The following is a 13,809-nucleotide window of genomic DNA, read 5'->3' as shown; positions in this document are numbered from 1 at the left end:
AAAAAAAAAAAAAAAAAAGAAGCAACAGCAACCAGCACATCCAGAATGTAATGATGCAGACTAATGATTACATTAGGGAATGTAATAAGGGAAGTACTGTTTCATGAAGCTCCATTTAGATGTGTAACTGATATATACACGCTGGATTAATTCTGGAGATGTTCCTTCCTGTGGGCCATGGTGACGGTCTGAAAACCATCTTTGGTGGTCTCATTTCTCATTTGGTGCCAGTTCATTTCTTACACTTCTGAATTGTTCAAATAGTTTTAGAGTTAAGTGTGTACCACTTTTTACTTTTAAGAGGGGATCTTGCAAAGGAGACAGGCCAGGCTCCAGCATACATTTATAATACAAAGGTGATAATGTAAGTGAACAACGGGAATTCTTTTAGAAAACCACTTGGAAGCACACTATTCCAGGCAACCATTTTCATGTGCTTAATAATCCATTTTGGCCTTTAACAACATGACTGCAAGTTGTCCATAATGTTCAGACTTCATACTTAATTAGCACATTCTTATTTTTCTTCTGTTTACTTTCTTAAGGTAGATTCTTAGACATGAGCTTACTGGATTAAGGGTATTACTATTTTTGTGTTGTTTGTTTTGAATGACTGGAACCATATTGTTTACCAAAGGATAGTAACTAACAGTTTACTCTGCTACCAGCAAGGTAAGAACTAGCAATAGTGGTGGTAGTTGTGTTAAAAAGTACATAAGTAGTATCTTTAGATTGTCTTTAAGTTTCATGCCTAGTGATAGTGAATATCTTTCATCTTATTATTATATTATTTTTCTATGTCAGTAGAACGTCCATACCCTTTGTCCATTTGTTTAAATCTGGAATCTACTGTTAAGTCAGAGTTTTTAAATGTGGTATTTACCCTTTGTCATAGTCGCTGCAACTGCACATAGCTTACATTTGTGTGTGTGTGTTTTTATTTTACTGTTACTTTTAGTTATATGTGAATTTAAAGCTTTGTTTCTGTTTTATGTTAGTAGTTTTGTACTGTGGATAGCTTTTTTTCTGTTTGCTCAAAGGTGAGGAGATGAACTTGGATCTGAAATACCCAGTTCCCCTGTGCACATGTCTGTGGACAGTCTTTAGTGGTTGACTTTGGTTTATTGTTTTGTCCCTCTCAGATTGCTCATCAACTATCTCAACACTATTAACTAATTTTAATTGTCCTCTTTGTTTTGAGGATTGGATACTTTGACAAACCCTGACTCTTTTTTTTGTCTCAGAATGCCTTATTCTGTTTTACTACATTTTGGAGTTGAGACAGTTTGAGAAATTCAATTTTTCTGATAGTTGTCTATTGCTAAAATGGTGAAATGGCTTTTGGAAATTCTCCGTTACATTAGTAATCCGTAATTTGCATAAAGTTTATTCATCTTATTTTAGGAAGCTAAGATTGTGTGTGTGGGTGTGTGTGTGTTAGTGACTAAAGGTAAATGGTCTTGTCAGTTAAATGAATTAGTTGGTAAAGAGCTAAGTTCTATCTTCCTATGACAAGGCTCAGTTTGGCAAATAAGATGAGCATGTCAGAGACCACAGTTACTTTGGAGTCATTTTGGCCTAGTTTCAGCATTATTGCCTTTATCACCTTCTTGGGATGTTTGTGGTAAAAGTGGTGACACCTCTGGCTGGCTGCTTGGGAGTACTCATCAGTTTTTCCCTTTGACATGAGCTGAAGCCTTGAGCCAGGTCTGAGGAGCTGAGTATTGACTATTCACAAAATGACGGCCGTTGGGCTCAGTGTTGGAGGATGTGGCTGAGGCCCAAATAATTCTTCCCATTACCTCCTTCAGTTTAAACTCTAGAACATGCCTATGTGACAACCAGGATCTTTTTGTGACACTGGAGTGCAGGACTGCATTCCTCCCTCACCAGCTGGTTGAGCATGTCTTCTCTTCCCATGGGGAAGAGCAGGTGGGCAAGGAAGGATGAAATGTATGCCTTCAACAGTTTCCTTTTCTGTGGGTTGGAATGGGGAAATAGGTGTCCTTGGGACAGCCCCACCACTGGATCTCCTAGGTTTATTCTGGCCTGAAACAAAAATGGCCTAATGCCCATGGGTGTACTCTGGGTTGTGTGCAGGGTCCTGTCTGAGTGGCACACTGTCATGGTGTTGCAGGTTGTTCCCTGTGTGGACCTGGCAAGTGTAGTTCTGAGTTTTAAAGTTAATGGGAAGTGAGGGCTTGGTTGCAACATTCTCTGGGTGTGGGTTTGGGCCCTGGCAGCTCCGAAGGAGAGTTCTCTTCTGCTTTGGTTGTATGTCTTGGTGGGGTGAGGCCCTGGTAGGCCTGTGGAAGAGGGTGAAGCAGGTGAAGGGCCTGGTGTCCACAGCCCAGAGAACTCTCTCCCCGACCCCTTTTTGCCTATGAAGCATCCTCTTGCCTTTCCATGTTCAACACCCATGGTTAGAGCTGAAGGAGGCCAGGGATCTCAGGTCAAGTGAGTCCCTGTATATCTTATCAGACTAATCATTTGTCAGCGGCCCCAGGCTGGGCCAGGATGAGGTGCCAGTACTCTGGAAAGCATGCAGGCATGCTCAGGCTTGGTTTCTTCAAGGGGGAAGGAGGGGGTTCTAACTTTGTTTCCTGCTTCAGAGCTTTGGGGAGAGCTCTTCACCATGGCTGGGCTCAGAGACTTCTGAGGTACAGGCTGTAAGATACCTGAATTCTCAGGTACCATGCCTCAGCAGCCTCCTGCCCCCCCCCCCCGCCCCCCATCTCTGAGGTCCCATTCTTGGAGAGCATGGCCAGGCCATCACCTTCCAGATTTCTCTAGGAACCATTTGGGCTGGAGGGATGCATTTGCAATTGTAAGGAATAGGGTTATCTTCTCCATAAAAAGGAACGGGATCTACCACATAGGACATTTTCCTGACTCAGATCAGCTCCCAGACATTTATTATCTTCTGATAAACTTAACTTGAGTTTTATGCTAAAACACATTTTCCCCCTTATATGAATGAATTCAGTCATCTGTAGCTAGAAAGAAAACTTCAGTATTCTGAGACTTTGTATTCTGCAAAACCCAAGTGGGTGATGTTGGTCACTTTTAGCTAGTTGCCTCCAGGAGCCACCTCTAGCACACCCCCAGTCTGGAGTGCACTGCATCTAGCAGTTTTTGCAGAACCCCGCAGGGGCTGCAGCTCTGTGCAGGCTGAGAACAGTCTGTGGGCATGTCAGCATCACCTGGAGAACTGGTCAGTGATGCAGATTCTGGGTCCTAAGGCAGACCCATTGGTCAGAATCTCCAGAGGACAGGTCCCTGGGTACCTGCATTCAGAATAAATCACCCAGATAGTGTCAGCTGGACCCCTCAAGCCCAGTTACATTAGGGATTGGTCACCTCATTTTAGTGTGTCACTGCAGCTGGAATAGGGCAGGGTTTATTCAGGGGGAGGCCACATTGCTTTAGGGAGGACTGGGGGTCTCTGCCTGAGAGTGCCATTCCTCTCCCTGTGGCCCAGGCCGTGTGTCCCGTGTCAGTTGTCCTGTAGCACCCATGGTGTGTCACACCTATTCTTGGAGGCAGTCTGTGGAAGTGCTTTCTGATGGTGGAATTGGGGAGGGGGAGACGGGTGGCTGTGCCCTCTGGCTGATTTTTGGGACCAGAGAGCCCCATGTCTCCTAGCAGTGTCGACCACTCTCCCAGCCCTCTTGCAGGGAGCAGGTAAGGCACGGTGGCATCGAGTCTGTCCTGTTGATTTCATCTTGTGGTCAGGCAGCCATGGCACCCATCTCCACAGGGATGTGGTTTTCCTGGCCCTGCTCGGTACCCCTTTCTCAGAACCTTGCGCTTCTGAGGCTGCCTCACAGGCAGGAACGTTGCAGCAGCTGGGTGCGGCTGCAGTGGGCGTGGGGCAGAAAGAGCAGAGACGATGGAATCCTGAGTCCTTGCTTCAGCCTCTGGGTCCTGGCATGTTTTTGTCTTGTCCTTCATCAGGTCACATAACATTTCTGGACTTTTGTTTCCTCAACTGTGAAGCAGAGAAGTCAACACCTGATGGAAAGATGACGATCATATGTTTGGGAAGGTCCCAAGCAGAAGGCCTCGTCTTTAGGAGGCACTTTAAGAATGATCACCTTCTGTTCAAAAATCCTTTCAAAAATCCTCTTACTCTTTTGGTTGTTTTTGGAAAGTTAACCTGATTTTTGCTTGACCTAGAGCGGCTATTGGCTAGGCCTGTGCCTGGATTTGTGAAAGGCCACAGGGAAGGGCCTGTGTGTGATCTCCGTAGTCTGTGTGTGAGCCTCACTTTGCTCTTTTCTTGGGGAGCAGGTTTTGGGTTGGTTTTGAAATTGCACCTGCCATCTCATCACTCCCACGTCTCTCCACAGATCCTGCTTCTCAGAAGATGCACTATTACAGATACTCTAATGCCGAGGTCAGCTGCTGGTACAAGTACCTCCTTTTCAGCTATAACATCATCTTCTGGGTGAGTGGATGAAGGTGGCTGTGTTTTCTTGACCATTCCATTATTCAGTGTTCATGGTTCTTTAGGTACTTTTGATTTTCCAGGCCCCTTGGGAGACCCTGGGTAGGTTAGTGGACGGGCTTGATGAGCCTTGTCCTCGTGAACTAGGAGACAGTTATAAAACAGACTGTTAAGAAAGTACTGCAGTGGGGAAGGCCAAGGTGATTGAAATCCAGATTGAGACTTGGGACTCTGGTCCTGATCTCTCTCTCTCTCACCCCCCACCCCCACTAGAGGCTGCCATACGCTTTCTGCACATTGGACTGGGACCAGGCCCTGTTTTAGACTCTAGGAGGCAAGAGTGGACAGTGGTAGTAAAGCCTTGTTCTGTGCTTTTTCTGTTTGACCAAAGAAATGTTAGCCTACTGTGTAACAGAGCAGGGAGGAGGGGGTTCCTTGGCCAGGGTGGCCAGGGAAGCATGCTCTGAGGATGTGACTTAGGAATGAGACCTGAGTACTAGTCAAGAGGGTACATGATCATGCACAGAAGCTTTTCAAACCCTTAAGTAAGCATCGTTTATAGTGTCTGTGCAGGGGCAGAAGGAGGAACAGAATAGTGTCCTTGAAGCCACCTTGTGCCACTATTGTGGATGTGGTGTGTCCCCTTTGGACTGGTGTCTGGAGAAGCAGGTCAACTCACTGGGCCTTTTCTGAGCCTTTCACTCCAGAGGCTTTTATGGCATCCTTTCCTGATGATTTATCTCAGAGTTTTTGGGTTTTCTGTCCCATAGAAATAGGGTGGCATTCAACGACTTGGCCATTCATCCAGGTCTTTTCCTGTGCCCAGATAAGCTGCCACCAACAGCTTCATTGCCCCTGAAGTAGGGCAGTGCTGGACATTTGATTTGGTATCTGCAGGTTCTCCTACTGGGAGGACTGGCTGTCCATCCTCCTGTGTGTGGCTCCCAGACCTGCAAAGTTTCCTGTCTGGAGGAGGGCTCTCTGGCCCCACTTGGCGAATGGTGGGTGGCAGCCGGTCTGACACCTGTCATCACTGCTCACTGCCCCCTGCCCGACAGCTAGGCTGTGCTTGTTTGGCCTCACCCTGATCTATGACTCCCATCCTGATTTTTGTGACTAGAGCGAAACTCCCACTGCTGTTGTGACTGAGGGCCACGGTGAGGTCCATTTTTCAGGGACTCTTCAGAATAGATTTCTGTGTTCCTGGAAGCTTTACAAACTTGCCCAGTAACACATTTGTAGCATCAAACTCAAATAGAGAAGTTCAGGGATCTAGAATTGCAGTAAGTCTTCCTGGTGATAGAAGGGTGTGGCAGTGTTATCAGGGTTTTGCAGAGTGTATGTGAGTGAGGGTTAATCATTTTTTAGTTAATACGCACTAGGCAGAGCAGAACACATTGAAATAACAGGAAAATGAGGCAAGACAGAGCTTCTGTTGGGAAAATGAGAGGGGAAGGTCATGTGTCTTGCTGGAAGAGGCTGCCTGAGCCCTCCCTGTTGGGCTCTTGGTGGTTGCTGTTTTCATCTGCACAGGAGTTGGCAGTGTGGCATGAGGCCTGCAAATTGGGGTGTAGCACCCACAGGAAGGGCACCTGGGTACCAGGAAGGGTTCTCACCTGAAACTGGGGCCGTGATCGGCCTGTGATCTTACCTGCCTGCTACCCGACTCTTCGGTTGTTGAACATGTGAAATGAAATGTGAACTCTTCACTCCTTAGAGTTTTCGTTATGGAGAAAGTACAAAAATGGAATAATAAAACGAACCCTCTGTTCCCATAACTTCAAAATGATCCACTCACAACTGACCTTGTGCCTCCCACACCTCCAACTTGCTCTCCCCTTTGATTATTTTAAGCAAAGAACAGAGATTATTTGTCCAGCAAGGTTTTGTTTTTGTTGTTGTCATCAGTTAACAGCTCTGCAGTGAGCTGTGGAGCAGAAGGGTTGCAGCTTTGATGATGATGCAGTGGGTGGTGGCCCTGGGCTCAGCTGGCAAGTTTGAATATGCAGAAGGTAACCGGTTACTTCTTTGACCAATTTTAGGTGCCAGAACAAACACAAGCCTCTTTTTGTTGTTGTTTTAGCAGTTTTCCCCCATTTAGAACTATTTTCACAGTAACATTCTCCGTAGAAACTACCTGTAGCATTCTAACAGTTTTTAAACATTGGGGCTGAGATTTTTTTCCCCAAGGATCTGGAAATACTTCCTTGAGAGCAGAGACCCCCCCCCCCACCTCCCCCCACATGTCTGTCTCTGTTTAAGTATCCTGTTTAGCTGAGTGACTGTGGAGTTCAGGGGTTCTTATCACAGGATGTCAGGAGACAATGCTTTCGGCCTACACAGCATTTTGAGGACACTAGCACTTTTCACTTTGTTTTTTTTTTTTAAATTCACAGTCATTCTTTGGTTGTGTTAGTCATGTTTCTAGCACAAAGTTTCACCATGCCCTTGTTGACTTAAGGGAAATGGAATTCAAAACCACTTTGTGCTCATTAACAAGGCTAATACCAAAAAAAACTCAACCACCACCACCATAAAATAAGAAACGAGAAACGTGGGTGAGAATTGCAAACCTGCTCTCTTGGTGAGAATGTAGAATGGTACAATCAGTAGGAAAGACAGTGTGGCAGCTCCTCAGAGAAGCAGAAAACACTATGCCATGACCCAGCAATTGTAGCTTTGAGCCTGCGTCTGAAAGACTTGGATCTCATGCGAACTCATGTTCACAGCAGCATATTTCAGAGTATCTAGAAGGTAGATGCCCCCCAAGTGTGCATTGCCAGATAAATGGGTAAACAGAATGTGGTCTGCACACCCAGGGAGTGTCAACTCCTTAAAAGGAAGGAGTCCTGCCCCATGCTGGTGTGGATGAGCCAGGGCCACTGTGCTAGGTAAAACAAACAGGTCCCAATAAAGCAAGTACTGTATGATTCCACGCACATGCGGCACCTACAGCAGTCAAACTCATAGAAACAGAAAGTAGAAGGTGGGTGCCAGGGCAGATGGGAAATGATTGTTTAAAGGGTATAGAGTTTCAGTTTTGCAAGATAAAGAGTTCTGTGGGTGGTGTGATAGTTACACAACACTGTAAATGCACTTAATGCCAGTGAGCTGAGCCCTTTCAAGTGGTTACAATGGAAAATTTTATATTATGTGCACTAACTCACAATTAAAATTTTAGACCAAAAAAAAAAAAAAAATCTCCCTGACTTGCAGAGTCAGGGCTCTGGGGACATGGGGGTGTAGGCTGAGGAGCAGTTGGCAGCCTGTGTACTTGCTTCAGTAATACTCACCCCATCTGGCTCCACAAAGAATCCGCTTCCCCCGCTTGCCCCTCCATGGTGATCGTGCAGATGATGCCCGCAGCTCCAGGGCTGCTTCCCCCACGGGCACTGAGTTTGAGCGGCGAAGATTCAGTTAAAGCCCTTGCATGGATCTACTTCAGAGATGAGTGAAAAGTAAAGAACTGAGTCCTCTGAGCACAGAGTCTGTGCGGCTCCGGGGAGAGAGCCCTTGCTCTGGTTTACTCGGTGACGTGGGCTGGTCTGAGCTGCTGTGTCCCTGCTTGTGAGATGGGGGATTAGCGTCGGAGCTTAAAGTGCAGCCTGCTTCCAAGTGAGAGGAGCGCTACGGACATTTGCGTCCTCTGGGTACCAGCCTGGCTCAGGCCTCTTCCTCCAGAGTTACAGAGATGCTGCCCTGAGGAGGGCAAGCATAGGGTGTCGGCTCTAACTGAGAAACAGTGAGGAGCGGGAGGGAGGCTGTTACGAGTTTTGCCAGAACTACAGGTGTCCTCTAGCAAGCCAGGGCATGTGGCTGCACGTCTGCGGAAGGACTTAAGGTTGGGTCCCTTTCTGTTCCTGTTTACATCATCTTTGTGGGTGGAGAGTCTTTCATCTCTATGTCTGGCCTCTGTTGTGCTCTCCCTTTGGTAAGACTCACCACCTTCTTGCTGTGAGGGGGCAGAGAATGGCCACAGACTGTCAGACCCAAGGCCTGATTCGCAGGTCTGAGTGTAAATGGGTCCTCTGCTTCTGTCTCTTGGTAATTAATGCTGTCAAAAAAGAAAATATCTGGTGTTTTAGTAACAGGTATAGTTTATTTTCATTTCTACTGCTGAGGAAAAAAGTAATAAGCCTTTTCTCTTTACATTGAATTTAATAAACTTCTGTAATTGCATGGAATTCTAGATGACACAAAGCATCTGACCTTGACTGCATGCCCCCTCCTCCTTCCATCTTCCTATCTACAGCCACACTCACTTTCACATGTCTGTGAGTATTTTTGCCGTTTTAAGGTCTGTGTTTTCTTTTAAAGATTTATATATTTATGCATACAAGAACTGGGGTACAGGCCAGAGGTGCAGGTATGTGTGAGAGGATTCACCAGAGACAGAGTGGGGAGCAGAACAGGCTGATTGACTAAGTTACACTGCTGAGGGGAGCAGAGGGCAGGCAGCAGAGGTCTGCTGTGCCATGTGGGTCAGCTACCCGGCTGGGGGTTGAACTTGTGCTGCTGTGGCTGCGAATAGCTTCATAGTGCTGTGCGTTAGCCCATTGTGCCACCAGGGAGGGCCCAGGTCTGTGTTTTCAAATTTATACAAACATCACCCAGTATAGAACATGTCCAGGAAACTGCAAGTCTTCCTGATCATATTTTTGGAAATTCCCATATTGGAGATTCAGGTTGTTTCCAATTTTTTGCTATCCTAGATAAGGATGTAGTGATTAGCTTTGTGTGATAGATTCTTCCCTTTGGGGAAAGGAGGGAAATTATTTGCTAGGATGGATTCCCAGGAGTGAGATTAAATGGGCCAGAATGTGTGTACATTGTTCACACCTGACATATTTATATCGTTCAAGTTCCTTCTCCAGAAGGGCTGACCCATTTCCAGTCATAAGAAACAGAAGGCCTTATCTTTTGGCACATAGGGTACATGTGCATGAGTGTTTCTCCAACATTTAGGCTTGCCAAGGCAGAGGACAAGGATTGCTTCACCAAAGACTCCACTAGAACTGGAGCTACCTATGGGACTGATCCCTCCAGGGCCTCAGGTCCTGATCCCACTGGCTCGGGCCCGCCTGAGGTTGAGACCACCGTGGGGATTGCCGAGGAAGAGCTGCTGACGGGCACTGTGGCAATGGCGCGGGTGCTTGGGGAGGTCCTCACAGCCGATCATCAATTGCTGGAGTGTATGTGTGATAGATTCCTTTGTGGGAGGAGCCAGCATCAGCGTGACGGCCTGCTGGAGTGACTTGTTTTCTGCGTGGGAGTGTCCCATTCCCATCTTGTCTGTACGTATTTTTTTTTCCCCCTCAGAAATTAAAAAAGAAAAACAACTCCTCTATTGAGGTGTAAATTATTGAGGTAGAATAACATTTACCTGGCCTTAGAGGGATTGACAGTTGTGTACTCCATGTAATAACCGTCAGTCACTGTGATGAAAATGTAAAATAATTTCCATGGCCCCTGCAACTTGACCTCCCCTTCGTCAGGCAACCAGTGATCTTCTATCTGTTGTTAGAAATCACATGTAACTCATTTCTTACCCCTTTTAGTGCAGATGTGGTTTCTCTATCATTTTTCTGTTTTTAGTTTCATGGCTATTTAAAAAAGTCTTTTAAATTATTTAATTCTATTTTTAAAAACCCGGTAAAACACACACAATTTATTTCATCCCTTTTGAGGTGTGCAATTTAGTGGCATTGCGGGTACTCGCAGCTGTGCAGTGCTGGTCCTGTTAGGCCTTAGCCGTGCCTATGATTTCTGTTCTCAATTCTTTTCTCTCTTCAACTTACTATGGGATTTTTCCCTCTAGTTTTCACTTCTCGGGGTAGGCTAGAGCATTGATTTTAGATTTTCTTCTTTCCTGGTAGGACTTTTAGATGCTATACCTTTCTTGCACCCCCTACATTTTAGTATGGTTTCCTTTTATTTGTTTAAAATATCTCCTATATGCATACTCTGTGTATAATATGTCTTTCTCCCCTCTGATTCACTTCAACCTCTGACTTAACCATTTGTGAATTTCAGCAGCATTCTTATGAGAGGTGCTGATGTGGTTTTCTTTGTGTTCATTCTGTTTGGGATTCACTAGCCTTTTGGATTTGTGTGTTTATGTTTTGATTTAAACTTGGGACGGGACTGTTTTGGTCATTATTTCTTTAAATGTATACCCTCATCCCTCCGCCCACCCTTCCTCTCTCAGACTCCTTGTCCTACAGCTCACTGAGACTATCTCGTTCCCTCTAACCTCCACCCCTAAACCACCCTGTCCTTTAAGTTTGCATAGTTTCTGTTGCTTTGTCCTCAACTGGATTCATCTTTTCTTCTACAATGTCTAGTTTGAGATTAACCTGTGTGTGAGGTCTTTATTTCTCATTTTGCTTTCTGTTTCTAATAGTTCCACTTGGCTTTTGTTTATATTTTCTATTTCCTCAGTATGTTTACGTTTGTCTTTAAATATCTGACCAAATATACAATTTTAAAGTCTTTGCAAATTCCACCTATCAGTCCTGTCTCCTTCTAGTTTTTGAGATATCCCCCTTGTTATAGGTCATGGTGTCCCCCCCGCCCCCGTCTTCTTGGCTATCTAGTAACTTTTGATTAGATGCTAGAAATAATCATTCCGCCTAAGTATCCTTCTGTCTTGGTTGGCTTGGGTAGCCATTGTAAATGGATTGTTTGACTTAACAAATTATTTTTCTTACATTTCTGAAGACTGGATGACTGAGATCAGGGTGCCAGCATGGTCAGATGCTGATGAGGGGCTCTCCCCATGACTTGTGGGTAACTACCTCTTGTTGCTCCCTCACATGTTAGAGAGAGAGCTTGGTCTCTCTTCCTCTTATAAAGAGACTAATAATAGAGACTCCACTTTTATGATCTCTTCTAATCCTAATTACTTCCCAGAGACCCTATCTCCAAATATGTTACACTGACAGTTAAAATTTCAGCATATGAATTGGGGGGGGGGGAAGGAGACTCAACATGTAATTAAATCATAACATTTCCTGAACAGTATTGTCTTTTTGAGTCAGGCATCTTTTGCTAAATTGTGTGTGTGAGATGTATTCATGCTGCTTGCATTGTAGATCACTTACTCTCATTGCTATGTAGTATTCCATTATGTGAATGTTATTGTTTGGGCTATTTAAAATTATAGGCTGGTAAGACCTGTTGGAGTACTATAAAACATTCAAGTGTCGGAGACCTGCATTATAGGGATGTGCTGGGAAAAATCCTGTGCTTCATCTCTAGGACCAGATGGTTTTAGTGTGATAGTGTAGGACTTGGCGGGCAATGGCAGGCAAGCTTGGCTCTCTGCCAGGTTTTGCACACGCAGTTTTATTGAGACACAGTCCTGCCATTCATTTACTTCTTATCTATAACTGTTTCCTGCTGTTACAACAGAGCTGAGTAGTTGAAACACAGACCACCAGCATGCCAAGTTGGACATATTTACTATCTCTCCCTTTACAGAGCCACCCACCCCTGATATAAGACCTTGGTTTTCTGACCACTGTTAATCACTGAACTATGCCAATGATGGCAGACTGGGGTAGGTCAGACTAAGCTTGAGTTTATTCTCTAAATTGCCTGGGGAACAGCCTGTGACCTCCCTTGCTTGGGTGACTGTCAGACAGCCTTCCTTCCTTTCAAAGACCTTGACACAGCCAGATTTCTGGGTGGGCTCCTGTGACCGGGGAACTGGAGACACTGTGGAAGTGTTCCCAGATCTGCTGGGTAGTCCCTACCCGCCCGGGCTGGGGCCCCACGTGTGTGTTCCCCTGCTGTGCTGGGAAGGGCTCATGCTTCTTATTTTCGGAACCACCCTTCCGGCAGGAGGAAAAGCTGGTGTGTGATAGCTGTGTGACCCTGTGAGAGGCACCATCCTGCCTGGTTTCCTTCTGTAATGAGGAAGTTGGACTTCAGCGTCCCTCTCAGCTCCCCAGTTCCTACAGAGAAGTGGTTTGGTTCTGACTCTTACTGTGGACCTGTTTTGAAAAGAGCATTCCTTGCTGCCTCAGGGCCAAACTTCTAACCCCTACAGACACTCTGACATGCTCCTTTAGCCCACTGGCCTCATGACCAGGTATGATCTAGGGTCACTTCCCTGTGGCGTCTTTCCTGGCTTCAAGTATGATTTCAACTGTTGGCATTTCATCTGGCTGCAAGCATCTCTGGTGTTCTCTGAACTCACCAGGCCCAGAGTCAGGATTTCCTGTCCTGGAGAGCGCCAGGCCCCGGGGGTGGGGTGGGGTGGGGTTTCACCTGGCATGGTTTATGATTGCAAAGCTTAGACGGTGGCCCTTGGACAGTTTTGGCCTCCAGCTGCTCACTTTTACAGATAGCAGATTGATCCAGTTGAGATGATTTGCTCAAGGCCACAAGATGAGTTAGGACCAGAGCTGAGACTGTTCTAGCTTCCTCCACTTCCTGCCCTGTTTCCTTCCCATCGTCCTTTCCTGGTTGTCTTGAAATGCTCCTGAAAACCCTTATTTCTCTAAACTGCTTGACTGTTGTCTCCAGAGGTTCCATAAGACAGATGTTTCTGAAATGGAGGGCTTTGCCCCAGGATAAAGACTCCTGTTGAGAGTTACTTGGGAGGTGGAGTGGGGGCAGGTCTCCAAGTGTCTTCAATCTTGCAAATCTTTGTGGCATTTGGAAGACCTTGCACACCTCTGCTCTGCCTCCACCATGGAAGGCGGGTTCATCTGGGAAGGGCTGGCTCTGTGCCCACGGTAAGTAAACATACAATATTGCCTTTATTCTTTACACCCTCCTATGGCCCAGGGAGGAGAACAGAGGCTCAGAGTTCCTACACTTGCCTAAAACCCTTTTGCTAGGAATGGTGGAGGGGAGACTGGAATGAGCACCAGTGAGTAGTGAGCACTAGGGATGAGCATGCTGTTTACTCAGCGAAGCCCTGGGCCGCCTTGTGTTCTGTGGCTTACTCTTGGATTTCCTCCCAGTTTTCTCTGAGGCTCTCCTAGGTGCCTCAGGGGAAGGAACTTGGTGAATAACAGCCTGCATCAGCCCGGGGAATTTGCAGGAACCCGAGTCTGGTAGGGCAGTCTGCAAAAGCATTGCCTTGCTGTTTTCCTGGAGCTTGCTGAGCAAAGGCCTCTGGGGCCCACAAGAATTGCTTAAATACCTTTACACATGCTGAAAATGGAAGCAAATGGGGTTAAGGCCACTAAATTGTGGTGATGATGGGGGCTGCTTTTGACCTTGGCATGGTCAGCTGTTTATACTTCCCTTGTGACTTAAATCTGCTCGGGAAAGTGCCAGAGGCTTGCTCATGTGGTGAGTGGATTCGGGTGGCCTTCAGAACAAGGAGGGGCTGGGCCAACCCA

At 46.2% G+C, this 13,809-nt stretch overlaps 1 protein-coding gene across 2 annotated transcripts in view; it reads left to right on the top strand.

Moving 5' to 3' along the window:
* The window catches only part of TSPAN14 (tetraspanin 14), a 51,415-nt gene that overhangs the window by 24,578 nt on the left and 13,028 nt on the right, over positions 1–13,809 (top strand). For both annotated transcript variants that reach the window (XM_004680693.2, XM_012723746.1), the window contains exon 2: positions 4,353–4,450. In XM_004680693.2, the coding sequence (XP_004680750.1) occupies positions 4,370–4,450 (81 nt within the window). In that variant the 5' untranslated portion in view covers positions 4,353–4,369. The remainder of the gene's footprint in view (positions 1–4,352; positions 4,451–13,809) is intronic.

The sequence above is a fragment of the Condylura cristata genome, unplaced genomic scaffold, assembly GCF_000260355.1.
Source record: "Condylura cristata isolate star-nosed mole 26May11 unplaced genomic scaffold, ConCri1.0 scaffold00011, whole genome shotgun sequence".
NCBI lineage: Eukaryota > Metazoa > Chordata > Mammalia > Eulipotyphla > Talpidae > Condylura > Condylura cristata.
This window is presented reverse-complemented; position numbering and strand designations above follow the sequence as displayed.